At 39.4% G+C, this 26,465-nt stretch overlaps 2 protein-coding genes, 1 long non-coding RNA gene, 1 other non-coding gene and 1 pseudogene across 8 annotated transcripts in view; 2 read left to right on the forward strand and 3 right to left on the reverse strand.

Moving 5' to 3' along the window:
- The window catches only part of SLC10A6 (solute carrier family 10 member 6), a 48,861-nt gene extending 34,754 nt beyond the window's left edge, over nt 1–14,107 (reverse strand). The window contains exon 1 of the mRNA XM_078445938.2: nt 14,019–14,107. The gene's annotated coding sequence lies outside the window, so the exon portion shown is untranslated. The remainder of the gene's footprint in view (nt 1–14,018) is intronic.
- Nucleotides 11,098–19,378, reverse strand: CB1H4orf36 (chromosome B1 C4orf36 homolog). 4 transcript variants are annotated; one of them, XM_078445939.2, is made up of 5 exons: nt 19,253–19,378; nt 18,445–18,581; nt 14,592–14,746; nt 14,019–14,357; nt 11,098–13,133 (listed from the first exon to the last, which is right to left on the reverse strand). In XM_078445939.2, the coding sequence occupies exons 2-4, from the start codon at nt 18,507–18,509 to the stop codon at nt 14,224–14,226; spliced, it is 354 nt and encodes a 117-aa protein (XP_078302065.1). In that variant the 5' UTR covers nt 18,510–18,581; nt 19,253–19,378; the 3' UTR covers nt 11,098–13,133; nt 14,019–14,223. The 4 variants fall into 4 exon arrangements, with proteins under 4 accessions (XP_078302065.1, XP_060511673.1, XP_060511675.1 ...); XM_060655690.3 differs by having other exon boundaries at nt 18,445–18,577; nt 19,196–19,369; XM_060655692.3 differs by having other exon boundaries at nt 18,445–18,577; nt 19,253–19,368.
- Nucleotides 17,842–17,948, reverse strand: LOC132693398 (U6 spliceosomal RNA). The gene has a single exon (XR_009616784.1). It is a non-coding gene; the product is annotated as a U6 spliceosomal RNA (small nuclear RNA).
- A 701-nt stretch (nt 19,379–20,079) lies between the features above and the next one.
- The window catches only part of LOC132693055 (uncharacterized), a 62,157-nt gene continuing 55,771 nt past the window's right edge, over nt 20,080–26,465 (forward strand). For both annotated transcript variants that reach the window (XR_013555215.2, XR_013555216.2), the window contains exons 1-2: nt 20,080–20,166; nt 21,992–22,072. This is a non-coding gene — a long non-coding RNA (uncharacterized LOC132693055). The remainder of the gene's footprint in view (nt 20,167–21,991; nt 22,073–26,465) is intronic.
- LOC132692869 (small ribosomal subunit protein eS6 pseudogene) lies at nt 23,904–24,728 on the forward strand (annotated as a pseudogene).

Below are 26,465 nucleotides of genomic sequence, written 5' to 3' on the forward strand. Positions count from 1 at the left end.
GTATTTGAACAGAAAATTCACAAAACAATAGTCAACAACCATAGATATCAATATCACAAATAACTTTTTTAAGTACATTAAAATAAGATACTATGTGTTGCCTATCACTAAGAAAACAATTTTAAGGTGAATGACCTTGTTGATAAGAGTTGAGTGAAAGTATATTCTCATATACTGCAAGTAGGATTGAAAATTCATATAATCTTTCAGGAAAAAGTCTCGCATTATGTACTAAATAGCCTTTGTCTCTGTAAGTCTAAAAAGCTGTCTTAATAAATAAGCGGTGATGTGCCTGGGTGGCTCAGTCATTGAGCATCTGACTCTTGATTTCAACTCAGGTCATGATCCCTGGGGTCATGGGATCAAGCCCTGTGTCAGGTCCTATGCTGAGCATGGAGCCTGCTTGGGATTCTCTTTCTCTCTTGGTCTCTCTCTCTCTGCCCCTCTCTCCTCCTCATGCACTCTCTACAAAATAAAAAATAAATAGGGGTGCCTGGGTGGCTCAGTCAGTTGAGCATCCTACTCTTGATTTCAGCTCAGGTCATGATTTCATGGTTAATGAGTTCGAGCCCCACATGGGGTTCTGCACTGACTGCATGGAGCCTGCTTGGTATTCTTTCTCTCCCTCTCTCTCTGCCCTTCCCCCACACGCTCAATAAATAAATTAATTGATTAAATAATTATTTAATAAAAAATAAGGACACCTGGGTGGCTCAGTTGATTGGGCATCTAACTCTTGGTTTCAGCTGCAGGTCATAATCTCACAGTACGTGGGATCCAGCCTTGCATTGGGCTCTGTGCTGGCAGCATGGAACCTGCTTGAGATTGTCTCTCTCCCTCTGTCTTTGCCCGTCCCCTGCTCACACACTCTCCCTCTCTCAAAATAAATAAATAAAAATTAAAAAAATAATAAAATAATAAGTAAAGTGCTTATCTTAAAAGATAAAAAAATAGGCTGTAATACTGGCAAAAATTTATTAATTACTTGGCAGCAGATGTTTCTATTTATAATAGAATTGTTATTTATAAACACATTCTTATTTATAATACCATTATTATTTATAAAAGCAGAAAACTGGAGATTTAAATTCCCAAAGTGAGACTAATTTAAGTAAATTATTATACAATGATATATTATGCAATTACTTAAAGTGTAAACATTTTGACAATGAGAAATATTTATGTTAGAAGGTTAAGCAAAAAAATAAAAGAAAATAAAAATAGGTATAGATATATAATGCTCCCAGCCATGTTAAAATAATAAACACATAAAGAGACCGAATTTGACTCCAAAATTTTCAGTGATTGCTTCTGTACGTAGGATTATGGATGACTTTTTTCTTCTTTATATTTTTTGTACCATGTAATATCTTTGAAATGGCTGTGCGTTATTGTTTTATAACCAAGAAAAAAGGAGCTGAAGAAAAAGGAACAGAGATGGAGGAAGTTGTGGTTATTTCAAGCAGCTCCTAAAAGTTGATAACAGTCTGGTGACTCCACGAGGAGCCAGACTGTTGAGATGATTCAATCATTGTCTTTGTTCTTAGGTTTTTATAAGGGAGGCTTACAAATACCAAAGCTTCCAGGTAAGAGATACCTGCATAACATGGAATGTAAGGGCGTGAGAAGGATTAATGGGCCAAGTCAGGACACAGACAAATGGACTGACAAAGTGTTTAGCCTGAAACAGCACCTGCTCCACCTTCAGAATAAAATAACCAGAAGGGAAAATGAAGCACCTGGAACCAACTGGAAAGGCCTGTTTACCTGCACAGGTGGTATGCTATTTATAATAGTATTTGTGGTCCTTTTCCCAACACCCTTTTCTGGCCTCAGCTCATCAGATCAAATGTTATTAAGATTATAACCATAAATTTTCATAGGCTGAAACCCTAGAATTATAAGAAGAAAATCTACAAGTTGTAATAAATAAAATTAATGGGATTTGTCAGCCATTACCACAAATTACTGCAACTAATTTTCTATGATAATAACAGTAGAAACAACTACCATTTATTGAGTCTTCCCTATGTACCGGGTCCTGTGATAGATCCCTTATATATAAAGGGTAGTCGAATGTGCCACTCCAAAATATGCCACTTTGGACAAGGATTATTTTAAGCAGAAGGCAACTGAGAAGAAGCAGATACCAGAACAGCTCCCTGCCATCCCTCTATATGCCTAAAAACAGGACAGAAATTTGTAAAGTTATCCCCCTTCCCCTCTCCACCAGGAAGGACAGAAGTTAACACCAGAGACAACTAGAGACCCTCATCAGCCCAGAGAAATCCGCATCAGAAGAATCTACATCACAAACCCTGCTAGAACTAGCTAGCCCTTATCTACCATTAGTTACCCAGTATTTGTCTTCCCACAATTTGCCATCCCTACAGGCTCAAAATCCTTTTTCTTTGTCTTGTCACTTCTCTATTATTCTTTTAAGATGCTATAAAATCCCAAGTTCTAATACCTCTTTGAGATACTCATTTCTGAGTGCTCCCATGTGTATTTGCAATGCACATGTTAATAAACTTGTTTTTCTCTTGTTAATCTGTCTTTTCAGTCTGATTTACAGGGCCCCAGCTGGGGAGTCCAACATGAGGAGAGAAAAAAAAAAGTCTTTCCTCCCCTACACATATTTCATTTAATCCTCCCAACAATCCTGTCATTGAGATACTATTATTACCCTCATTTACCTATGAGTGAAGAGAAACTTAGAGGTTAAACAACCTGCATGGGCTAAGCTAATAAATGCTAAGGCAGATCATGAGAGTTGAATCTAGGGTCCATACTATACATGAAAAATAGATGAAATAATTAAAGTTCATAAGTTCATGAGTTCCACTTGTATAAAATATTATTCTTCCCACTCAAACTATATTGCACATACTGGTCACTATTAGTCACCTTCCTAAACCCTTAACTCATGTGCCTTATCAGATGCTGCAACAGGTGCACAGTAAATATGTGTTAACTGACATTATGAAAGAATAATATCCATGCTGAAAAGGGTAATATCCTAATTTACATGTCTGAATAACTCTTTCATTTTGAAGGAGCTACCCAATTCAAACATTCATGATCCTATATTCAAAGAATATTTCTTAATATTCCCTGTGGGTTATAAGCTACTTTATAGTGCCCCCCCCCCCAAAAAAAAAGAATGCATAAGCAAAACAGATCCTTGACCACATAAACCAGCCACTGCCAGAAAAGAAGGGTGGGACCAGGGAAAGTCAGACATTTTTCAGTAATGATGAAAATGGCCATTTATCCCTTCTTCATATACTCTCAACAGAGGTTAAACCCTAAAGCCACGGCTTGAAAGGCTCAGAAGTGTTTTTTCTCCACCCTCCATCGCTAAGCCAGAGGACATGCACCTAGTACTCTAGCCAAAATTATTCAAAATAAAGGGTGCTGTGGAGCTCAAGCATTTCATAGGAAAACCAGGGATTAACTGTAAGCATCTGGTCCAAACTTCCAGCTTTTTGATCTGACATTTTCTAGCTACTATGCCTGGAACATTTTAAGTGCTCAATAAATACTAGCTAGTGTGTTGGTTATTATTATTAATAACATCTGTTGCATCTAACCCAGAAAAATAACAATGTCAGTATCAAAAAATAAATTCTCCTTTCCTCCTGCTTCCAATTTTCTGATTTAGTTTTCAAAATCTTTTGTTATTACAGCTTAGAAATTTCTTTCAAATACTAAAAAAGCCATGAAGGGAAAAGAAAAAGAATTTTATATATATATTATATAATTTTTAATCGATGTATATTAATATATTTTATAATTTATATATATATATATATATATATATATATACACACATTTGTCATGTGATTTCATGATAAAGAAGATCATTATTAGGAAATAACCCTCCTTTTATCTCAAAGGAAATTATGTCAGCTTTTTCTACTATTCACATAAAGCAATTTTTTTTAACATTTATTTTTGAGAGACAGAGAGAGACAGAGCATGAGCAGGGGAGTGCAGAGAAAGAGGGAGACACAGAATCCGAAGCAGGCTCCAGGCTCCGAGCTGTCAGCACAGAGCCCGACGTGGGGCTCGAACTCACAAACCACGAGATCATGACCTGAGCCAAAGTTGGATGCTTAACCTACTGAGCCAACCAGGGGCTCCTAAAGCAATTTCGATATCGTTAAACTGCAGTGCTAGAATTCTGACATTCATTCTCCTGGGAATACCTGTGTTTTGATACAACAGAGCTCCTGGGGAAGGAGGTGGTGCACCCAGTAAATGTTTGTATATTAGGTTCCAGTTATACTTACCTGTTCTACATATGTGGTGAAAGCAGGAGGCTAAATTCCTCAGTAACTAGTCACATGGTGAGCAATCTCTAAAACAATGAGAGAGGAAGTCTGCTTCTGGAACTTGAAAGGCGTTGCTTTGACAGAGAGTTAATTTGATGCAAGAAAAAAACCCGACACCTGCAATTGATGTCCCTGAAAAAGATTACACCTACATTCCAAGGCTGTGAAGGTTGCAAAGTGCAAAACAAGTCCTTAGAGTGGAGGTGGAGGATTTGAAAAGGAGAGGGATTGAAACTGAAAGGAGACATGAATGGAAGGTAGAAAATTCCAAAATAGAGCCTGAGACTCCTGGTACATTGGCAACTTTTTCTACCCTAGGGATCAATTAAGACTGATACATTATACCCATAAGTGCAATTAAATTGCACCAAGATCACTAGGTTCTTCTTATAGGTTGTATCAGTTCTGAGGTACAGTGAAAACCTCTGTAAACTTCCCTATCAATGCCTCTATTGTCTTGTTCCCCTTTTTTTCCTCAATGAAGCAAAAGAAAATTGTAATTGAATTTCATCTTCAGGTCCATAATGGCAGGCTGATGGCTCAGTGAAGTCTGAATAGTTTCAGCAACCCCTCTGCCATCTTCCCCAAATACCAAAGGAGGAATCTCATGTCTGTGGCCCAAAACCATCTGCAAGACTAAAGGGCCAAACCTTTTCATTATATATATTACCCTGTTTTCTCTCTATCACACTATACCGACTGTGTTAGGGTTAATGGTGTATTATTTGGCCATTGGTTGCAAGATCCAGACTAAAGACAACTGAAACCCTGGACTTGGGGCTATGGCAGTAAGTGGATATGATTTTGAGAAATTAGTGAGTTTTATAATATGGAAAAAAGAGTGTGAGTGAGTGTAAATAGCCACAGGACTGGAGACATCTGTTGATTGCTGCCCTGTGTTCATTTGCCTCCTGTCATGGTCTGCATTTCTTTTGGGGAAATACCCCACCTCAGGATTCTCAGCCATGCAGTTTGACCCAACCTTCTGTTTTGCCAATGTGTCCTGAGTAACTTAAACCAGTCAGCTAAATCAGGGTCTCTCAGCCTTGACACTCTTGACATTTGGGGCTGGAAATCTCTTTGTCGTGAGGGACGTCCTGTATATTGCAGGCTATTTAGCAGCATCCCTGGACTTTACCCATTAGATGCCTTCGTGAAACCCTACAGTTAAGATAGCCAGAAACGTTTACAGACATCGCCAAATGCCCTGAGGGGCAGGAGAGGCAAAAATCACTCTTCATAGAGATCCTCTGAGCTAACCTCATCCTCATTCCAAATTTTAGTAAAGGACCTACTTGTCTCATACGAGCCATATTCTCCAATATTTGCTTTTTCGATAGGCCACACAGGCAGCCAGGCCAAAGGTGGACCAAGCATAGTCTTCTGGAAAAGTTTAGATTTTGAATTCACATGGATCTAGAATTCCATCTCAGTTTCACCTCTTTTAAAGCTATGTCACCTTGGGGAAGTTACTAATCCTTCACCTAGCCCCCTAATTCCTTCAATACTAAAATAGGGATCCGAAAATGGGCTGAGTTAAACATGTACTTGCCATACAATGATGCAACCAACTGTTCCTCTCCTTGATTTATTACTTTAAAATAAATGAAAGGACATGCCCATACAATGCTCACAACAGCTTTATTTGTAAGCACTCAGAACTAGAAACTTACCACGGCACTGGGTGGCTCAGTAGGTTAAGTGTCTGACCTCAGCTCAGATCATGATCTCACAGTTCGTCGGTTCGAGCCCCGCGTAAGGCTCTGTGCTGACAGCTCAGAGACTGGAGCCTGCTTCGGATTCTGTGTGTCTCTCTCTCCCTCTCCCCTGCTCATGCTCTGTCTCTCTGTCTCTCTGTCTCTGTCTCTCTCTGTCTCTCAAAAATAAATAAACAGGAAAAAAAAAAGAACTAGAAACGTATCAACAAATACGTTATGATAAACGTATGATGTTATGGATAAACGAAGTGTAGGATATCTGTGCAACAGAATGCTACTCAGCAATAAAAAGGAACACATACACAGCAACATGCATGAATCTCAAATAATTATGCTGAGCAAAAGAAGCCAGACCAAAAAAGAGTATATATTGTATGACTCCGTTTATATAAAACTCTCAAAAACACAAATTAATCAGGGCACCGGGGTGGCTCAGTTGGTTAAGCATCCAACTTTGGCTCAGGTCATGATCTCATGGTTCATGAGTTCGAGGCCCACTTTAGGCTCTCTACTGTCAGTGCGGAGCCTGCTTCAGATCCTCTGTCCCCCCCTTTCTCTGCCCTTCCCCTGCTCAGGTGTGTGTGCACTCTCGCGCACTCTCTCTTAAAAATAAAGAAACATTAAAAAAAAAAAAAAAAAAACCAAAACACAAATTAATCTATAGTGCCAGAAAGCAGCTAGATCAGTCACTGCACGGGGGAATGGAGGGTGGAGCAGTGCTGGGGTTGAGAGAAGACCACTGAAAAGGGATGGAATACATGGGGCACAAGAAAACTCTTGAGGGGATGAAAATGTTATCTCGATTGTGATGATCATCCCACAGGTGTCAAAACCCATCATACTTACTTCAAATACGTGCAGTTTATGATGTAGTAAATTATACCCAATATACCCCCAAAAAAATGTGTGTCAAAGCATATATAGGAAGGGGTGCCTGGCTGGCTCAGTCAGAAGAGCATGCGACTCTTAATCTTTAGATCGTGAGTTCAAGCCCCACGTTGGGTGTAGGGATTATTTAAATTAATTATTTAATAATCATATGTATTATATATTATTCATATATATAATATATATTATTATAATTATAATAAATAATATATATATTATATGGAGAAAACAGCAAAAATCAAACCCTCTGACCACTCTCTTCAAAAGTGGCACCTTTTCAACAATTTTTAAGGTAATACACTCATTCATTAAACAAATACTGATAGAGTGGCTACTATGGATAGATACTATTACAGACAATAGAGACACCACAGAGAAATACCACAGACAAACAAGTGAGCAAATAAATAATTGCAGATAATGATATGAGTGCTGTAAAGGAATTAAAACAGGGTGCTGTCACAGAAAGTGACTGAGTAAAAGGAAAGGCCAATTTATTGGGGGTGGGGGGGTGGGGAGGTCACAGGGAACCTCCCTCAGGAGATGTCATTTGAGTGGAGCCCTAGATAGGAGATATCTCTGTGACAATCCAAGGGAAGACAATCTTAGGGAAAATAAACAGCAAGTGCAAATGTTCCAAGACAGAAATAGTTTTGATATGTCAGAGAACAGGAGGTTAATATGTTTGCACCCAGTAGGACTGAAAGATGAGTGGAAGGAATGCGGTCCAAAAGGAAAGCAAGTGTCAAATAATATAGGGCCTTGTAAGCCATGGGAAAGGGTGTTACTCAGGGGAGTGAGGTGATCTTTTTGGCAATGACATAAATGCCTTTTTTTTTAAGTTTATTTTATTTTTTTTAAGTAATCTCTACACCCAAGGTGGGGCTCAAAGTCATGACCCTGAGATCAAGAATGCGTGCTCTTTAGACTAAGCCAGTCAGGGGTCCCTGCATGAATGCCATTTTTAAAAGATCACTATGACTGCTAAGGGTAGACTACAGAAAGGCAAAAAAGGGAAGAAAGGATGTCAGTTACAAGACTTTATCTGCATTCCAAACAAGAAATGGTGGAGGCCTGGACAAGGGTGAGAGTGGTGGAGAAATAATTGACATATTTGGGATATTTTCCAAAGGTAGACCCAACAACAGTTGCTGGGATAGATTGGACTGAGAGAGAAGAGGAGATGGGGGACACAGGAATCACAGATGGCCCATAGATTTTTGGCCTGCATAATGGAACGGAAACATCACCATTTACTAGAACGAAAAAAAAAAATATAACTATTCTTAAGACCATGATGAAAAGAGCCTAGAGAACCCAAGTGACACAAGACCCCAACGATTTGTCTGAGATGACACAGCGATTAAGTGGTAGAACTGGCATTCGATCCCAGGTGGCCCATGCCCTACACCTAATGTTTTAAATCTATCTGTTCTACATTGGGTGTAAATAGTACTTAAAGACAGCGAACAAAGAGAGAGTTCCTTTTTCCCCCCACATGCTTGCTGCCCTGTCAACCGTTGGCATAAGTTCTGCCTCATCAAGCCCCTGGGCCAGTTCTGTCCCCAAACTTACCCCTCTGATGTTAGAGCTCCGCTCTGTTCTGTTATTGCCCTTTCTTCCTTGTTGTGAGGACTACAGGATATAGAGTACCTAAAAGAGTTTCTACATCTAAGTTTTCACCACATAGGTTTTTTTTGTTTTCTCTTTTCCCTTCTCTCTCCCTCCTCTGACCCTTGATGAAATGTTTTCATTGAGGAAATTTTTGTCAACTGAAAACAATGAAGATTCTCACCAAAAATTTCAATCACTTACTATTAAATTTCTACACCAGAATAATTTTCACTACAAATAAAATACAGCATGCAATTCACCCAGGGTTTCAGTATCTAAGCCATTTTTTCCTAAAGGTCTGCCTCTTCTACGCTGCCAACCAAAGTTTCAGAATGTTCACTATCACTACTCGTTCATTCTTCTCATTCTGCCTACTCCTCCTGGATGAGCTCAAAGACACCCATTGTTTTCACCTTTCTTCTCTATACTCGCTCCTTCCTGAGCAGCACACCTGTAAAGCCCACTGCTACTGGAGATCTCCGCTCTAGTGTCTACCAAGAATTTCAAACATCTATGAACCTAAAATTAATGTATCTCACACACACCCAAGACAACTCTTCCTTTCCCAAGCCCACAATCTGGAATTCATTCAAAATTCCTCCCTTTCACTCACCCATATCCCTTTAACTCACCCACATCCCTCTCACTCAACCACATCCAATCAGTGACACTATCTTGTGGTTTCTACTTCTTCCATGACTCCTGAGTCAGACCTGTATTATCCATTCCACCTTTACTTCCTTAAGTTATGCACTGTCACACCTGGATTACCGTGACAGCTTTTAACATGAAAGAAAGAAATAAAAATTAACACAAAAACAGTGTTGAGGAAACCCACACAATGCAGGGAGAACAATCTATTTCATGTCCTCAGGGAGGTAAGGGAAGATAGGCAATTATAAATAAAACAGGTTACTTTTTAAAAAGGAGAGGAGTAAGGCTTCAGAAGGAAAAATATGATAGCAGAAATTAAAAACTTATAATGGGTAGATGATAAAACTGAGAGCTTCCTCCAGAAAAATGGAGCAAAAGACAAAAGGATGGAAAGCAGAAGGGAAAAGATAAAAAAATACGGCCAGTACAGAAGATGTAGAATATGAATAATAGTATTTCTAGAAAATATAGAGAAAAGGAAAAGGTGCAAATATCTACAAGAGAACTTACTACAATCCCCCAGAACTGAGGGATATGAATTTCCAGATTGCAAGGGGTTTTGTAGTACCAAGCACCAAGGGTAATGGTAAGAGTAGCTAATGCTATCTGTGTTAGTGCTTATTCTGTGCCGGACACTATTCTAGGTGCTTACATATTTAACTCATTTACTTGTCACGACTATCACTATCCACTTATTACAGAAGAAGAAACTAAAGCACAGGGAAGTTCAGCAATGGGTCCAAGATGACACACAGCTTAATAAATGGTAGAACTGGCATTCAATCCCAGGGGGCTCATGATTTACACCCAGTGCTCTAAATCACAGTGCTACATTGGATTATTAGTCTTACACCGTGTTTCCTAGCAGAACAATGGGATCTAGGGGAAGATGCCATAGTTTCCAGAGAGAAAAAAGTTCTCAAGGAAAGCATTCAAAGTAAAAATGGCTTTGGAATGCTCACTAACAATACTAAAAACTAAAAAGAAATACACAAATCCTTCGAATTTTAAAGGAACATTATTTACAACCTATAATTCTCAACTCAGCCAATCTATTAATGAAATAGAGTAAAATAAAAACTTTGGACAAGAAGACCTTAAACAAATTTCTTCCCATGCATCCTTTCTTAGGGAACTACTGGAGGATATGCTCCAATGTAATAAAAAAAAATAAACCAAGGAAGAGGATAATCAGGAGGCCCTACACCAGAAGAAACACGAGGCCCTACACCAAAGAGTGTGAAGTGAATCCCCTAATGATCACGTAGAAATCATAGAAGAGCTACTTATGAGTGTGGAAATAAGCAGTTCAGGTTAGGGCAGGACAATATTTCTCAGAAGACTTTGCAGGAAGATGAAATGAGAGAATATGTAGGAATGTTTTCAGAAGACTGACAACTGGCAAAGAGCGTGGGGTTGATTTAGTGATAAATACATTGCAAACTAAGCAAATATTAACTCTACTAAATACTGGTGCACATGCATACATACACACACACACACACACACACATAATGGCAGGAAAGGAAAAGCAATTATAGTCTACTACATGGCTAGGCTGTGAAGTATTTACACATCATAATGTTAACATAATAATGTCATAATAATGTTAACATTTAATACTGATCTAACCAAAATTATAAATATAATCTATATTTACAGGTAGATAGAAATGGCATATGTATGTGTATTGAGGATGGAGGAAAGAAAAGAAAAAAAAAATTCTATCTTCTTTACTGGGAAGTCAATACCTAAAAAGGAAAATCCAAGAAGTAGCAAAATCAAAGTATTATTTAGAGACATAAAGGTAAATAATGAAACAGGTAAAAGAGATTAAATTAGTTGCCTCCATTGAAGTGGAAATGAGTGGTGAGGATCCACAGAGCTATGGTTTTTAAAAACAAATCTTTATTTTACCTTTTAAAATACATTCATAATGGATTAATATCTTTAAGTTTTTATTTTAATTACAGTTAGTTAACATACAGTGTTATATTAATTTCAGATATACAATATAGTGATTCAACAATTGCACACAATACCCGGTGCTCATCACAAGTGTACTCCTTAATCTCCATCACCTATTTCACCCATCTCCTCACCCCCTCCCCTCTGGTAACCATCAGTTTGTTCTCCATAGTTAAGAAACTGTTTCTAGATTTGTCTCTTTTTTCTCCCTTTGATCATTTGCTTTATTTCTTAAATTCCAAATATGAGTAAAATCATGGTATTTTCTTTCTCTGACTTATTTCGTTTAGCATTATACTCTCTAGCTCCATCAATGTCATTGCAAATGGCAGGACTTCATTCTTTTTCATGGCTCTGAATAATATTCCATTATATATATACACCACATCTTCTTTATCCATTCATTACTCAATGGACATGGGCTACTTCCATAACTTGGCTATTGTAAATAATGCTGCTATAAACATAGGGATACGTATACATAATTGATAGTTTGTTTGGTTTTTTTTTTTTAAGAGAAACAGACTTAGTTCCATTGAAATTAAGAAGTTTTCTCAGGGTACCTGGGTGGTTCAGTCAGTTAAGTGTCCAACTTTGGCTCAGGTCATGATCTCATAGTTCATGGGTTTAAGCCCCACATGAAGCTCTGTGCCATTGGCATGGAGTCTGCTTGGGATTCTCTCTCTCCCTTTCTCTCTGTCCCTCCCCCACTCATTCTCTATCAAAATAAATAAACTTCTACAAAAAAAAAAAAAGGTTTCTCAAGGATACCTGATGAATCAGGAAAAGAAAGGGAGGGGACTAGAACCCAGATCTATTAACTAAAACCTACAGTTTTCTTTCTACTACTTACTACTACTTAACTTTCTACTCCTATCTACATAAATATGACTTTTAAGAAATTAAAACTTACTAATAGCAACAATGTTAGATACAGTGTGCAGTAGAATTGTGGGCTATAGATTGAAAAATATTTCTAGTTTTCAAAGAAACTATTTGAGGTGTTATCTCCAGTCTAGATGAATTAGTAACAGTGACCCTAAAAGGGAAAGTACACAAACTACTCCATGGGATGTGAACTACAAAAATAAACATGCAATTAATCCCATTACTGTCCAAAACATATGTTGATACAGCTGGATGTGATTAATTTTTTAAGGAAAACAATGAATTGATTTTGATTTCTAAAGAAATAGAAATACACTGACTTTTTGCCTAAGACTGGTCTTTGGTTGAGAAATTATAAAGTGGTATTTTCCACATTGTAAGCAGTCAGCAACTCAGCTGCCATATTTATGATAATAACATTGGTGGAAGGGGGAAAAAAACTAGTCAAATGGAAGAAAGAACAAGCAGAGAGAACAGATGTGGAAAAAAGGGGAGATACGTGGTACAACTGGGTAACATAGTGAAAATCCCACACACTCAGCCAAGAAACTTTGGGAGTGGCTCTGGTTGGCAGCTAAGCATCTTACATGAAGCACATCTGAATTTTGTTAAGCAAATCTAACCAGGAATGTGGCAGTTCCACCTCCTCAAGACTACATACAGACAGCTTCTTCCAGGCCTGAGGATCACTAAATCAAATGGGTCACTGACACACTTCTAAAAACAAATGACCTTCATGTGAGCCACCATATCATAGGTAAAAGAAAGTATCTGAAGATAATACAGACAACAGCTTCTAAATATTGTCAAACAGCAACCACCAGATCTAATTCCCTAGTTAAGAAGTCAAACTGTGGGCCCACAGGGGTGTATTATGGCCCCCTAAGTATGCTTTGATTCATCTAACAAACACTAAATTGTGCTTAAATATAACTTTGATATCCAAGTGTGCCTTAATGGATTCAAATTCTAGGAAAATTGGTTCACACAAGTCCAATATTTTCCAGCTAATCATTTCCCCATTCTCTAGCCCTTCTGCAAATAAGAGTTTTCCACATAATAAGGTCTTTGCGTTTTCATATCATTTTCACGTGTATGTGTGTTCCATATGTTCCAGGGCATCCCAGAAAGATAATATGAAATTAAGCAGAAAGAAAAAGATTATTTTTTAGGAGAACAAAAGCAAAACGTAAGTTCTACTTGCTGCTTTAAAGTACTACATAAGAGTAGTAAATGATGTTTCACTGAACATTGGAAACTGAAGAGTTACTAAAATGAAATCTAAAATTTTTCTCGGGGCTCCTGGGTGTCTCAGTCAGTTAAGCATCTAGCTCTTGATTTTGGCTCAGGTCTTTATTTCATAGTCATGACAGCTCCATTATTAAGATTCTCTCTACCTCTCTCAAAAAAAAAAATTAAAATTTAATTTTTCTTAACCAAAAAAATTTTTAGTCTATCATTTTTAAAAGAATTTTTCTTGGAACACCTGGGTGGCTCAGTGAGTTAAGCATCTGACTCTTGATTTTGGCTCAGGTCATGATCTCACAGTTCATGAAATCAAACCCCACCTCAGGCTCTGCACTGGCAGTCGGAGTCTGCCTGGGGTTCTCTGCCTCCCTCTCTCTCTCTGCCCCTCCCTGTTCTCTCTCTCTCAAAATAAATTTTAAAGAAATAATTTTTCTTGGGGCACCTGGCTGGCTCAGTTGGTGGAGCATCTGACTCTTGATCTCAGGGTTGTGAGTTCAAGCCCCATGTTGGATGTAGAGATTACTTAAAAACAAAATCTTTAAAAAGAAAAAAAGAATTTTTCTCTCCCCTTTTTTGGTATCTCAAAGATGCAAATTCAAAATAATGTCTCTGACAAGGAGTTTCCTCTTTCCATAGTGCAATTTTACAAAAATCCAAATGAATAGCATAAATGACTCAATCCCAACTACTTTCATCTACTTACAGTGTTGTTGCTTGTGACACAAAGGAACAAGTATGTGGTAGGGACACAGAAGATCTGTCAGAGCTGCCCATCAACCCACAGGAGCTGGTTCATCCACCAGTGGGTACTCATGTCTGCACCAAACTTCACACTGTGAAAGCTTGGAGACCTTCATTGCCTTTGGATGTGGAAAGCTCAGAGTACAGATTCAATTATGAGATGATGGTCACTTAGGTGGAAGGGGTCTTCTCAAACCAACTTGCCTTTCCCTTAGAGAAAACTGAACTTCCTCAGCTAGGATTTTCTGACATTTCAGGTTTTTCAAGCGCTTCATCTCATACTCCCTTTCAAGTTTGATGGCTGGAAAATAAAATACATGAAGCAATCCAACTGATATTTTTCACCAGTCATAATATAGTTAAAACTGAATATTTCATCACACAGCAAACCACACATTCTTAAATACTAAACAAGAAGGGCTTCATAGATGAAGGGTATGGGTCTGAATAAGCATATTTAAACATTTATCTGACAATAAACAAAATGACATAGATAAAATTTGCTATTTATTAAAGTAGTTCTTACAGAACTTACATTCTGCAGAAGGGAGCAGAGCACTCTTAGTGGTTTTATTTTTTTGGAGGTAAAAAGGACTACCAAATGTAATTTCTTCCAAGAAAGGCAATTTGATGTTGGCTAGGTTCATGTACCAGGTCTTTGTAAGCAGTGCAAGATCCCAAGGTTCCTGTCTGGGGCAAAAATTCATTAATTCATTCAATAAATATTTATTGAACATCTAATGTGGAATATACAGAAGATATCTTAATTCTCAATTCCATTTTCCACTAGACATTTTGGTTTAAGATGGGAATTCAGGATTTTCCAGAGTTGTAAATCTAGCCAAGAGAAGGAGCCTTATATTAATGTATAGTATGTAATGTATATATACTAATGTAGAGATATATTGCAAAATTACCATAAATTATAATGACAGGAACTTTTGTTAAAAACAGCCTCCCTGCAGTCAAGCCAATCTTTCTATGTCTTTTAAGAGGATGTGGTTAAGAACTGTAAGCTCTAGGTCTTTTATGGCTGATCACAAATATGGTCACATTAGGGAAAGAAAAAAAGAGAATAATCATTCATTGAGCAGGTACTTGGCATACACTAAGGCTTCGAATGTGTGATCTTATTTTAATCTTTACAACCCCCCTGTGGATAGACAAGGAAACAGACTCAGAAGTTAATTAAGAACCAGAGCTGGTACTTAGCCCAGCTGGAGTTATTCAGAAGCACTAGTAGCAAGAGAATCCTCGGAAAACTGGAGGAGATGAAATTCCAAACTATAATATTTAAAAATAATCACTAACATTAAAAAAAAAAAATTAAAAAAAAAAAAAAAGGGGGGCGCCTGGGTGGCTCGGTCAGTTGAGCGGCTGCCTTTGGCTCAGGTCACGATCTCGCGGTCTGTGAGTTCGAGCCCCGCGTCAGGCTCTGGGCTGATGGCTCAGAGCCTGGAGCCTGCTTCCGATTCTGTGTCTCCCTCTCTCTCTGCCCCTCCCCTGCTTGCTCTCTGTCTCTGTCTCTCTCTCAAAAATAATAAACATTAAAAAAAAAAATTAAAAAAAAAATAAAAATAATCACCATGAACTTCAAATGAATTGTTTTATATATTCTAATTTGGAAATGCTAAATGACAACTACATGTTTCTCATCTCACTGAGTCAATATGAGTTTCATATGTCCTAGGAAAGGTGAAAGACCTGCTTTGGTACAAGTAGAGGAAGTAAGGGTGTAATATACAAGTGTCTACTTGTTTTCCTCCTCCAGCTTCCTTGCTACTTTATCATCTAACTTTAAGGAGCAACTTGAAGTCTACAATTATTATAAATGCATTTGAATAAGGGCACAAAGATGTATTTATAAGAATGTCCACTGAAGCACTGTTTGTCAAAAACAAAACAAACAAACAAAAAAAACTCACAAAATAGCCTTAATGTCGATCAAGACGAGCCTGGTTAAACAAACTGTGGTACACATGTTGATGAAAGAATGAGGTTTATCCTTATATGTCGACTTGGAAACATGAGCAATAAAACAGCTAATTTTATCTAGCACTTACTATGTGCTGGGCACTGCACTGTTTCAATCAGTTTACGCATACGAACACATTTAATTGACACAGTAACTCTATGGAGTAGGCAGGTACTATTATTAAACTCATTTTGCAGATAAGGAAATAAGAATAGAACAACTTGTTCAAGGTCACAGGGCTGTTGGTCGTGGGTTTGGGATTTGAGCCCAGAAAGTCAGACTCTAGAAACTGTGTTCATAACCATTAGGCTATACAAGATATAGTGGGGGCCAGGGCAAAGTTCAACATAATCATACATGTAAAAACACATACGTGTGTATGTGTATATATGTGTGTATCTTGTATAGCAGACGGAAATTCTAGAAAAATATAAAACATTTTACCTCTGAGTGGGACTGACATAGCCTTTTTATTTTCTTTTCAAATGTTTCTATACTGTTTGAAATTTTTGTGTGTATTTTCTACAACTCTCTAAAAATATTTAACCAAAAAATCAGTGAGGAGTTGTCTTAGCAAATTAATTCCAAAGAGTGTCGTTGCCATTCTTTTCCTCTTAATTTAGCTGTTCTTATAAATAATATGGTATCAAACACTTTCTTATAAGTATGATAGAGAAGGCACTGGTGCTGCAGAGACTATTCATGATATAAAATTCTACATAATCAAAACTGCAGAATAAATGCTTTAAGTTATTCTCCAGACATAGGATTATCTTTATTACAAAAATTACATTTATAATAATGTTGACTACCATGGTACTTGTCAGTAGTTCAATGTCTAAACACATATGGAAATGACAAAACTAAATAAAATGCAATGGTGAATTTGCTCTGGTTTTAGAAACCCAAAGGGTGTCTCCATTTACTTCTCAGAATATCGTTTAAAAAGAAAAATTCAACTGACCCATAATGGCAAGTATGTCATAGACTGTGGCAGAGGTTAAAAAAACAAGTGCAAAAATTAAAAATAAACAAAAAACAACGTCGCAATAGACACCACACAGTGAAACTACCATGTGGTAGTAGCAGTCCATGTTCATTATGGGTTTACTGTATGTCAAGCAATATGCAAGTATGTAACACACATTATTTGTATTCCACATCATACAGACAGGTAGTGATAAGTTCATTTTACACATGTGGAGACCAAGATAGAGAAAAGTAATTTACTCAAGTTGGCATAGGGAGCCAGGGCAGGACCAGGCTTCGAACTCAGGTCTTCTGTTTGTTTGGTTTTTTAATGTTTATTTATTTTGAAAGAGAGAGACACACAGAGCGCGAGCAGGGGAGGGGCAGAGAGAGAGGAAGGCACAGAATCCGAAGCAGGCTCCAGGCTCTGAGCTAACAGCACAGAGCTGGATCCAGGGCTCAAACCCACAAACCGTTGAGATCATGACCTGAGCTGAAGTCAGACGCTGAACCAACTGAGCCACCCAGGCGCCCCATTTTTTTTTAAATTTTTTTTTTTTAACGTTTATTTATTTTTGAGACAGAGAGAGACAGAGCATGAATGGGGGAGGGTCAGAGAGAGGGAGACACAGAATCTGAAACAGGCTCCAGGCTCTGAGCTGTCAGCACAGAGCCTGACGCGGGACTTGAACTCATGGACCTCAAGATCATGACCTGAGCTGAAGTCGGCCACTTAACCGACTGAGCCACCCAGGCGCCCCACCCCATTTTTTTTTTTTAAATAAACATGTAGATTTATTTTAAATCAGTTCAGTGCATGATACAAATTGGTTTTGCAGTTTAAAAATATGGAAGCTTCACGAATTTACATGTCATTCCTGTGCAGGGGCCATGCTAATCTTCTCTGTTTCGTTCCAATTTTAGTACCTGTGCTGCAGAAGCAAGCACATGGCTCAGATCTTTCTGATTGCAAAACCCATGTTGTCCATACCAAACATCACCTGCAAAAACGTACAGGATGCAAAACTGACTCTTTGTACCAGCCAATCAAGTGCTAAGTTAAGATATACCTGACACCAAGACACTTTTAGGTAGATTTACGCTATCTACAGAGATATATTAAGGTAGTTGACAGTAGTTGAAAATGTTGCTTTGGAGTACGAAGATGAGCTTCTATCCCTGTCACTTCTTTACTACATGACTGTATGACTTTGATCAAATCACTTCTCCAAACCTGTTTGGGTTGTTTTCTTATAACAGCCAAGTACGATAATTTATAAATTCTTACTAAAAGCATTTACCTTTAAAAAAAAAAAAAAATCACTATTCAGATCACTGAAAATACCTCACATGGTCCAGTAGCTCATCAGGGTTTCCGGTACTCTCATTTTACCAAGGACACTCCCCATCCCCAGTCAATGCTCACAGTGATGAAAATACTTACACTTTAAAACAACCGCCCCGCAATATGGTTTTCACTGTGTTCTTTCTTGGCAAGCCATAAGCCATGGTGAATTATCACAGTCCAATTTCCTCACATAGGTGCCTGATGTTATGACTGCAGTATTCTGTTCACTCTGCCTGAAATGATTGCAATACACAGAATTAGTGGCTTTCACTTTAATATTTTTTAATACCCAAATAATAAAAAGATTTAGAAAAAGCATTTCTGGATGTCAGGAAATTCCTAATAAATGTTCCTTGAAGCTTAACTCCTAATGTACAACTGTGTTCTCTTTTATTTGTCGTGAACTCATTTTATCATTTCTGGCCACGTATGGAGAAAATGCAAAGTTAACATCGGTATTCCGTCACTGCCCAAGCCTGCAAAACTGGCTCAAACACCTCATCACCCAAACGTATCTGACTTTGGCAATATTGAAAGACAAATGGCTCTGCGGTGTACACGAACTTCCCGTTCCCCGCCCAAGCCCCCTTCCCGGGTTTTCCCTTTTTCAAAAGCCTGAGCTAACCAAGCGACCCCCTGTAAGTGCCCCTCCCACTGCGTCCCGCCAGGGTGCGCAGTTCCGCGTAGGAACCGGCTCTCGGGAGCGGGCGGAGTCTCGGCGGTCCGCGGAGCCCGGGGCAGAGGGACGGACAGGCGGACGGGCAGGGAGGCCGGGCCCTCCCGCCGCCTCTTCCCACGTCCGCTCCCAGCTCTCCTCCCACCCGCACACAATGCGCGGCGGGCGCACCGGGTCGGCCGGGGCCTCGGGGGCCGGAGGGGGTGGTGGTCGCCGGAGCCCGATTACCGGCGCTCGCGGGTCTCGGGGGTTGCGTTCCCCCGCGGACGGAGGGCGGAGCGCGCGCCTGACTAGGCGCTCATGGCCGCGCGCACCAGCGGGCCCGCGCCGCGGGCACACGCCTCCTTCCCGCTGGCGCCGGAGCTACGGGCCGCGCCCCAGGCCGGGACGCCTCGCGTCACGCCCGGGCCTCAATAAAGGGCTTTGTGGTGACGGCCCCGCCCTCCAGGGGCCTTGGGAACCAGGTCCGTGATGGGGTCCCGCGGGGGCCTTCGGGTTAGGCAAGCGAGACAAGCACACACTTGACGGAACAAAACTTAGCAAAGGAGTTGTAAGCGAGGTCTTTCTCTGAAAACGACATTTAAATGTCAGGAGGTTGTGTTGCAGTGACCTGGGAATTTCGTTTTGGGGCCCATTTGGGGGCACAATTTAAAGAAACGTGCTCAGCTTTGACTTGTTCTCTTTGAGCGATGCTCACTGGTGACGCCTGAGGAGCGGAAGCGCTATTGTTAGAGTTCGCGCGCCCTAGTGGGTCAAGGCAGCTATAAACGCTAAAGCCCCAAGCCCAAATGTGGTGTTATGTGTTCGTCGTGGTAAGGACAAGACAGAATGGAAAAAGTGGCCTGATGGACCAGTTTTTGAAGTCATTACACTGTGGTGATTCAGGAAGAATCTATATTTTAATATGCCAATGGTCATCACTTCAACATCAAATGAAAATGGCTTACCTGTCCATTTTGCAGGAGGGTCTTGGAGTCAGAACTGGTTTGGAATTCTAGTTCTGCCAGTTGACAACTTTAAGGTCTTGCCTATGCAAATTCTCTAATCCTCAATTTCTCCCTCTATAAAGCAAATATAATACTCTAGGACTTGCAAGGTCGTTGTGAGGATTAAAGATCTGTCTGTAAATTCCCTGCCACATGGTAAGTGCCTAATTGTCTAATTTTGAGCCTAGTAACACTTTATGACATAAGCAAGGGATACTTACTCCAATTGTAGAGAGGAAGAATGAACTAAGAGAGGTGACATAGCTCTCGAGTTACAGGCCCAACAGTACCCGGACAGGCTACCTCTGTTACTAGCTCCTGCCTAATTAGAATAGTGGTAGGCTTGAACCAGCTTTTTGCCTTCCTGAAACTGGAAGGCGAGGACTCCTTTGCTCTTTAACATTTCTGGGAAAGGAGCCCCAATGGGTGAGAGTGAGTGTTAGTATTTAACACGAAGAATGGTGAATCCATGAATGTAGTAGATTTTGACCTGGATTTTTTCAAATGAATTAACATAGAATGGGGTGGAGTGTGGGGAGTGAGAGTACATCATGCAAGTAAGTCTAGGTATTGTTTCGTGGAACTTATATTTTTGTTATCCATATGTACTCTTTCTCATGCTTTTGTGTGTATGCAGTTTCAGTGTAAACTGTAGTTCTCACAGTGGGTCTAAAAAGTTCGAAAGCCACTAACATTTCATTTTAGAGATGAAAAAAGTGGAGACCAAGTTGTTAACTGAAATCACATTTAGATGGAGCAGAAATAGGCCACTTTAGAGTTGAAGTGACACGTGGAGCTATGGCCTGTTCTCTTTTTAATAGAAGAAATCAATAATCCAGAGAGATGTTTCCAGGGCCCCACTGAAAAAGGCTAGACAGCCTGTGATTTCTCCATGTGGGAACTTCATTTCCTTCATCATTCCTGAGAATTATGTTTAGTTATTTTCTAAGTGATTTACTTTGAACAAATACGGTGGAAGTTACAGAATATGACATTTTTATTTAAATTTTTTTTAATGTTTATTTATTTTTGAGAGAGAGAGAGCGCGCAAGCGATGAAGGGGCAGAGAGAGAGAGGGAGACAGAGAATCCGAAGCCGGCTCCAGGCTCTGAGATGTCAGCACAGAGCCCGGTACAGGGCTCGAACCCACAAGTTGTGAGATCATGACCTGAGCCCAAGTCGGATGCTTAACCAACTGAGCCACCAGGTGCACCCAGAATATGACTTCTGAGCCCAGGTCACAAAAGACCTCTGTGGTCTCTCTTAGATCACTAACCCTAGAAGAGATCAGAACCATGTTAGGGAACACTCAAGCCACCTTGTGGAGAAAGTCACATGCAAAGGAATCAAGGCCTCTAGCCAACAACTGGTGAGGTTCTGAGGCCTCATTCCACCAACCATGTGAGTGAGCCAGCTTGGAAGCACATCCTCCAAAGCTCCATCAAGCCTTCAGATGACTGCAGCCTCAACTGATGTCTTCACTGAAACTTCACGGGAGACCCTGGGTCAGAACCATCTAGCTAGCCAGTCCAGGATTCCTGGCCCTCAGAAAATATAAGATAATAAATGCTTATCATTTTAAGCCATCAAACTTTGGAGTATTTGTTACAGAGCAACAGATACCTAATATAACACTAAGTGTCTTATTGTAGAAGGAATATTTTACACAGAGGAATATAGCCATATTTTTCTAGTTGAGATTAATAGTTTGATAAAAAAATGAGCAGTAAAGGGGCACCTGGTGGCTAAGTTGGTTGAACATCCAGCTCTTGGTTTGGGATCAGGTTGTGATCCCAGGGTTGTGGGATCAAGCCCCACTATTGGCTCTGTGCTGAGCAAGTCCCTTCTTGGGTTTCTCTCTCTCTCTCTCTCTCTCTCTCTCTCTCTCTCTCCTACTCTCCCTTGCTCATGCTCTCTCTCTCTCTAAAATAAAAAATAAAAATAAAAAATAAATGAACAATAAAACATTATGCTTTTACAGATTCTTTCTGGGCAGCTGATTTTGCTAAATCTCATCTAGGACCAGTTGAAAGGTTTAGAAACTGTCAACACAGAAAATATGGTAAGTACCAGTCTCCCATGTCTCTATTTTTTTTTTATTTCATTTATTTATTTTGAGAGAGAGAGTGGGTGTGGGGAAGGTATCAGGGAGAGAGGGAAAGAGAGAATCCCAAGTACACTCCCCACTGTCAGTGCAGAGTCCAGTGCAGGGTTCCATCTCATGAACTATGAGATCATGACCTGAGCCGAAATCAAGAGCCATACACTAAACCAACTGAGCCACCCAGGCACCTCTCCCACGTATATTTAAAAACAAAAATAACACTAAATCACCCTACCCCCATAATGACAATTTTAGTATTTTCTTTTGAAATATCAAATCACCTCTAAACATTACTGACTCCCATAAACATTTCTGTCTCCCGCCTGCCTACTCTCTCTCTCTCCTGTCCTTCTCCTCCTTTCCTTTCTTTTCTCTATGATCTCTCTCCCACTGCTTTTCCACTGCCCTGCACACATCTTCCTATTGGGTAAGCCTTCACTGATCTCTATTCCAGAAAGTTGGCAGGTTTCATTTGAATTGGTTAAGAGAGCATTGCTGCCACCTACCGTTAAAACTAAGGCACGAAGATGAATACAAAGAGACCTGATAATAATAACAGGTAACAAAAAAACAATACTAGTGTGATGTTTACTACACTTTGGGCACTGTTCAAGGTACTTCATATACATTGATTCATTTAATCATCACAAGAAGAGATGCTATTATCAATTTAGTGGTGTGAGTTTAGGGATATTAGGGAAGTAAAAACTGAGGTACCTCACATGTGAATAACTTTTCCAAGGTCACAGGACTCAAGACTATGCAATTCTGATATTTTTCTTTCTATCATACTGTACATTCTCCCCGGATTGTAATTAAGACAATTTTTTAAGGTGTATACTTGTAAATATTTTTGTACTTCCCTGTTTAAATACTCTGTTAATTTCTCATCATATATATATTAACAGAATATTCTTGGACACCTACTCCATGCCAGCAGTCATTCTTCTCCATGTCATCTGAGCCTCGCAGTTTAGTGGAGAAAAGGGTAATAGTTTCCCTAGAACAGTTAAGGAAAAAAAAGGTTTATAGGGCTACTAAATGACTTGCTTACAATTACACAACTAGTAAATTACAGAACCTAATTTAACCCAGGTCAGTTTCACTCCTGACCTACCTTCTCTGAGTTCTCTGAGTTAACTATATATTCCTCAGTCCATGAAATTTCCATTGCATCCTTACCATAACATTGACTACCGACCCATTTTATTTGACAGAGTAGGCTTCTGTACCTTAAACACATTAGTGCCTGACCAGAACAGAAAATAATAGCCACAGCTAGAGTCCAGACTCCTCTGCCCTCTTTAGAGGTATAAGTTAAAATTTCCTAGGTGCTCAGTTGATGAACTCCTGTTGTTTAGGAGGCAAAGCAGGTAAGAATGTATTACCCTAATCCAAGACTATAGTATGTGATTTACAACCTAGGATTCTCCCCAGGACAAACTCTGGAGCAGTAGGGATCCCTGGCTTCCTCTCAGGCAGGCACTGTGAACCTGCATCTGTCACGGAGCAGTACATATCAGGGTAGCTATCCCGTGACAACTACATTTGAATTCCTCCACTGTGCAAGCGTAAAGCATTAGTTGTAAGAATAGGAAGAAAGGTGTTTCTTTACACATCTTAATATATGAGGGCTTTGGAGTGTTACAACGTCACCCTGTAAAGTACTAGTTTCAACCATGCTAACTTACAATAAGTCACTTTAAGAATAATTAGGAAAGTAGGAGCAATTAGGAAATTAAGAAGAGGTTCTTTTTGTGGTGCCTCAGAGGCGGTAGGCTGCTTCAGGATGAAGCCGAACATCTCTTTCCCAGCTACTGGCTGCCAGAAACTCATTGACATGGATAATAAATGCAAACTTCAAAGGGAATGTCCACAGAAGCTGCTGATGCTCTTGGTGAAGAGTGGAAGGGTTACATGGTCCGAACCAGTGGTGGCAATGACACACAGGGCTTCCCCATGAAGCAGGGCATCTTGACCCATGGCTGTGTCCGCCTGCTGCTGAGTAAGGGGCATTCCTACTACCGACAAAGGAAGACTGGGGAAAGAAAGTGCAAATTTGATCGGGGTTGCATTGTGGATGCCAATCTCAGTGTTCTCAACTTGGTTATTGTGAAAAAAGGGGAGAAGGATACTCCTGGACTCACTAGTATTAGTGTGCCTCGTCACCTGGGGCCCAAAAGAGCTAGCAGAATCCACAAACTTTTCAGTCTCTCTAAAGAAGATGATGGCCACTCATATGTTGTGAGAAAGACCCTAAAAGAAGGTAAGAAACCAAGAACCAGAGCACCCAGGGCACAACATCTTGTTATTCCATGTGTCCTCCAACACAAACGATAGCGTATTGCTTCAAAGAAACAGTGTACTATGAAAAATAAGCAAGAGGCTGCAAAATATGATAAACTTTTGGCCAAGAGAATGAAGGAGGCCAAAGGAAAATGCCAGGAACAGATCGTCAAGAGACAGAGGCTGTCTTCTCTGAGAGCTTCTACTTCTGAGTCCAGTCAAATATGAGATTATCTACGAGTAACAAATAAATAAGATTAGACATCAAAAAAGAAGAAGAAAGAAAAAAGAAGATGAGGTCTCCAGTCATTCATTAAATATTTGTTAAAATGAGTCACATTTTATCAACTTTTGAAATATATAATAAGTCATAGCAGTTGAGCTCTTTTCCTGAGGAGACACAGACCAGATGGAGAGGTGGCATGCTTTGATAGAAAAGGTCTAACTAGGAATAAAAAATAAACTAGGCTGGAGATCTTTTACAAATATGAAGCTTCTAAACCTTTGTACCATTTATGAAACCTAATCTATAGCACCCCACAATATTTTTTTAAGATTTATTTTTATTTTGAAAGAGAGAGAGAGAGACCACAAGTATTGGAGTGGCAGAGAGAAAGGCAGAGAGAGAATCCCAAGCAGGCTCTGCACTGCCACCGCAGAGCCCAACATAGGGCTCAATCTCACAAACCATGAGATTATGACCTGAGCCATAATCAAGAGTCGAGCACTTAACCAACTGTGCCCCTGGTTGGTTCAATAGGTAGAGCTTGTGACTCTTGATCTTGGGGTCATGAGTTCAAACCCCATGTTGGGCATGCAGATTACTTAAAAAAATAAATAAGTAAAAAAAGAATTCATTAAAGTTCATATTGGATAGAAATCTTGTCCTAAAATTTCTTTTTTTTTTTTGAAGATTTATATCCCAGGCTTATAATATCTATATAATCTTTTTAATTTTATTTATCTCAGTGGTTCATTCATAGCTCATCTTAAGCTTTAATTCAATTAGATTCAAGGCAATTTAACACATATCTATTGAGCATTTTCTGTATGCAAAGCTCTGTGATTAGCCCCCGTAGTCTGAAATTTGTCCCTCACCCCTGCCATGTGTAAGAAAAGCTTAGAGAGTTTTTAACAACTATATGCAAATGAATGAAACTGGACTGCTTTTTTAACACCATATACAAAAATAAACTCAAAATGGGTGTAAGACTTAAATGTAAGACCGGAAACCATAAAATTCCTAGAAGAAAACAGAGGAGGTAAGCTCTATGACATTGCTTTTGGCAATTTTTTTTTGGATCTGTCTCTCAAGGCAAAGACAGCAAAAGCAAAACTAAACTATTGGGACTACATCAAACTAAAAAACTTTTGCACAGCAAAGGAAACCATCAACAAAACAAAAAGGCGATCTGCTGAATGGGAGAAGATATTTGTAAATTATGTGTATCCCATAAGGGGTTAACATTCAAAATATATAAAGAACTCATATAACTCAATATCAGAAAAACAATCCAATTAAAAAATGAACAGAGCTGGGTGCCTGGGTGGCTCAGTCAGTTAAAGCATCTGACTTCAGCTCAAGTCATGATCTCACAATTCATGAGTTTGGGTCCCACCTCAGGTGAGCTTGAGCCCTGCTTTGGGTGAGCCCTGCTTCTCCCTCTTTCTCTGCCCCTTGCTCATTGTGCTCTCTCTCTCCCTCTCTCTCTCTCTCAAAAAAAAAAAAAAAAAAAAGAAGAAGAAGAAGAGAGAAAGAAAGAAAGAAAATGAATAGAGGCCCTGTCACTTTTCCAAAGAAGACATCCAGATGGCTAACAGACAGACACACTAAAAGATGTTCAGCATCACTCATCATCAGGGAAATGCAAATCAAAATCTCAATGAGATATCACCTTACACCTGTCAGAATGGCTAGTATCAAAAAGACGGGGGGGGGGGGATGACAAGAAATAACAAATGTTGGCAACAAAGTGGAGAAAAGGGAACTCCTTGGTGGGAATGCAAATTGGTACAGCCACTGTGGAAAAGTGTGGAGGTTTTTCAAAAAATTAAAAATAGAACT

Source organism: Panthera onca, chromosome B1, assembly GCF_046562875.1.
Source record: "Panthera onca isolate mPanOnc1 chromosome B1, mPanOnc1 haplotype 2, whole genome shotgun sequence".
Taxonomy (NCBI): Eukaryota; Metazoa; Chordata; class Mammalia; order Carnivora; family Felidae; genus Panthera; species Panthera onca.

Bases quoted from the DNA above. Each gene is read 5' to 3' on its own strand.
- CB1H4orf36 (XM_078445939.2), bottom strand. From the start codon at position 18,509: ATGGCTTATGGCTTGCCAAGAAAGAACACAGTGAAAACCATATTGCGG. The intron at 14,747-18,444 runs GTAAGTATTTTC...TTTTTGCCCCAG, and splicing joins CGGGGCGGTTGTTTTAAAGT to ACAGGAACCTTGGGATCTTG. The intron at 14,358-14,591 runs GTAAGTTCTGTA...TTTATTTTCCAG, and splicing joins TCTGCTCCCTTCTGCAGAAT to CCATCAAACTTGAAAGGGAG.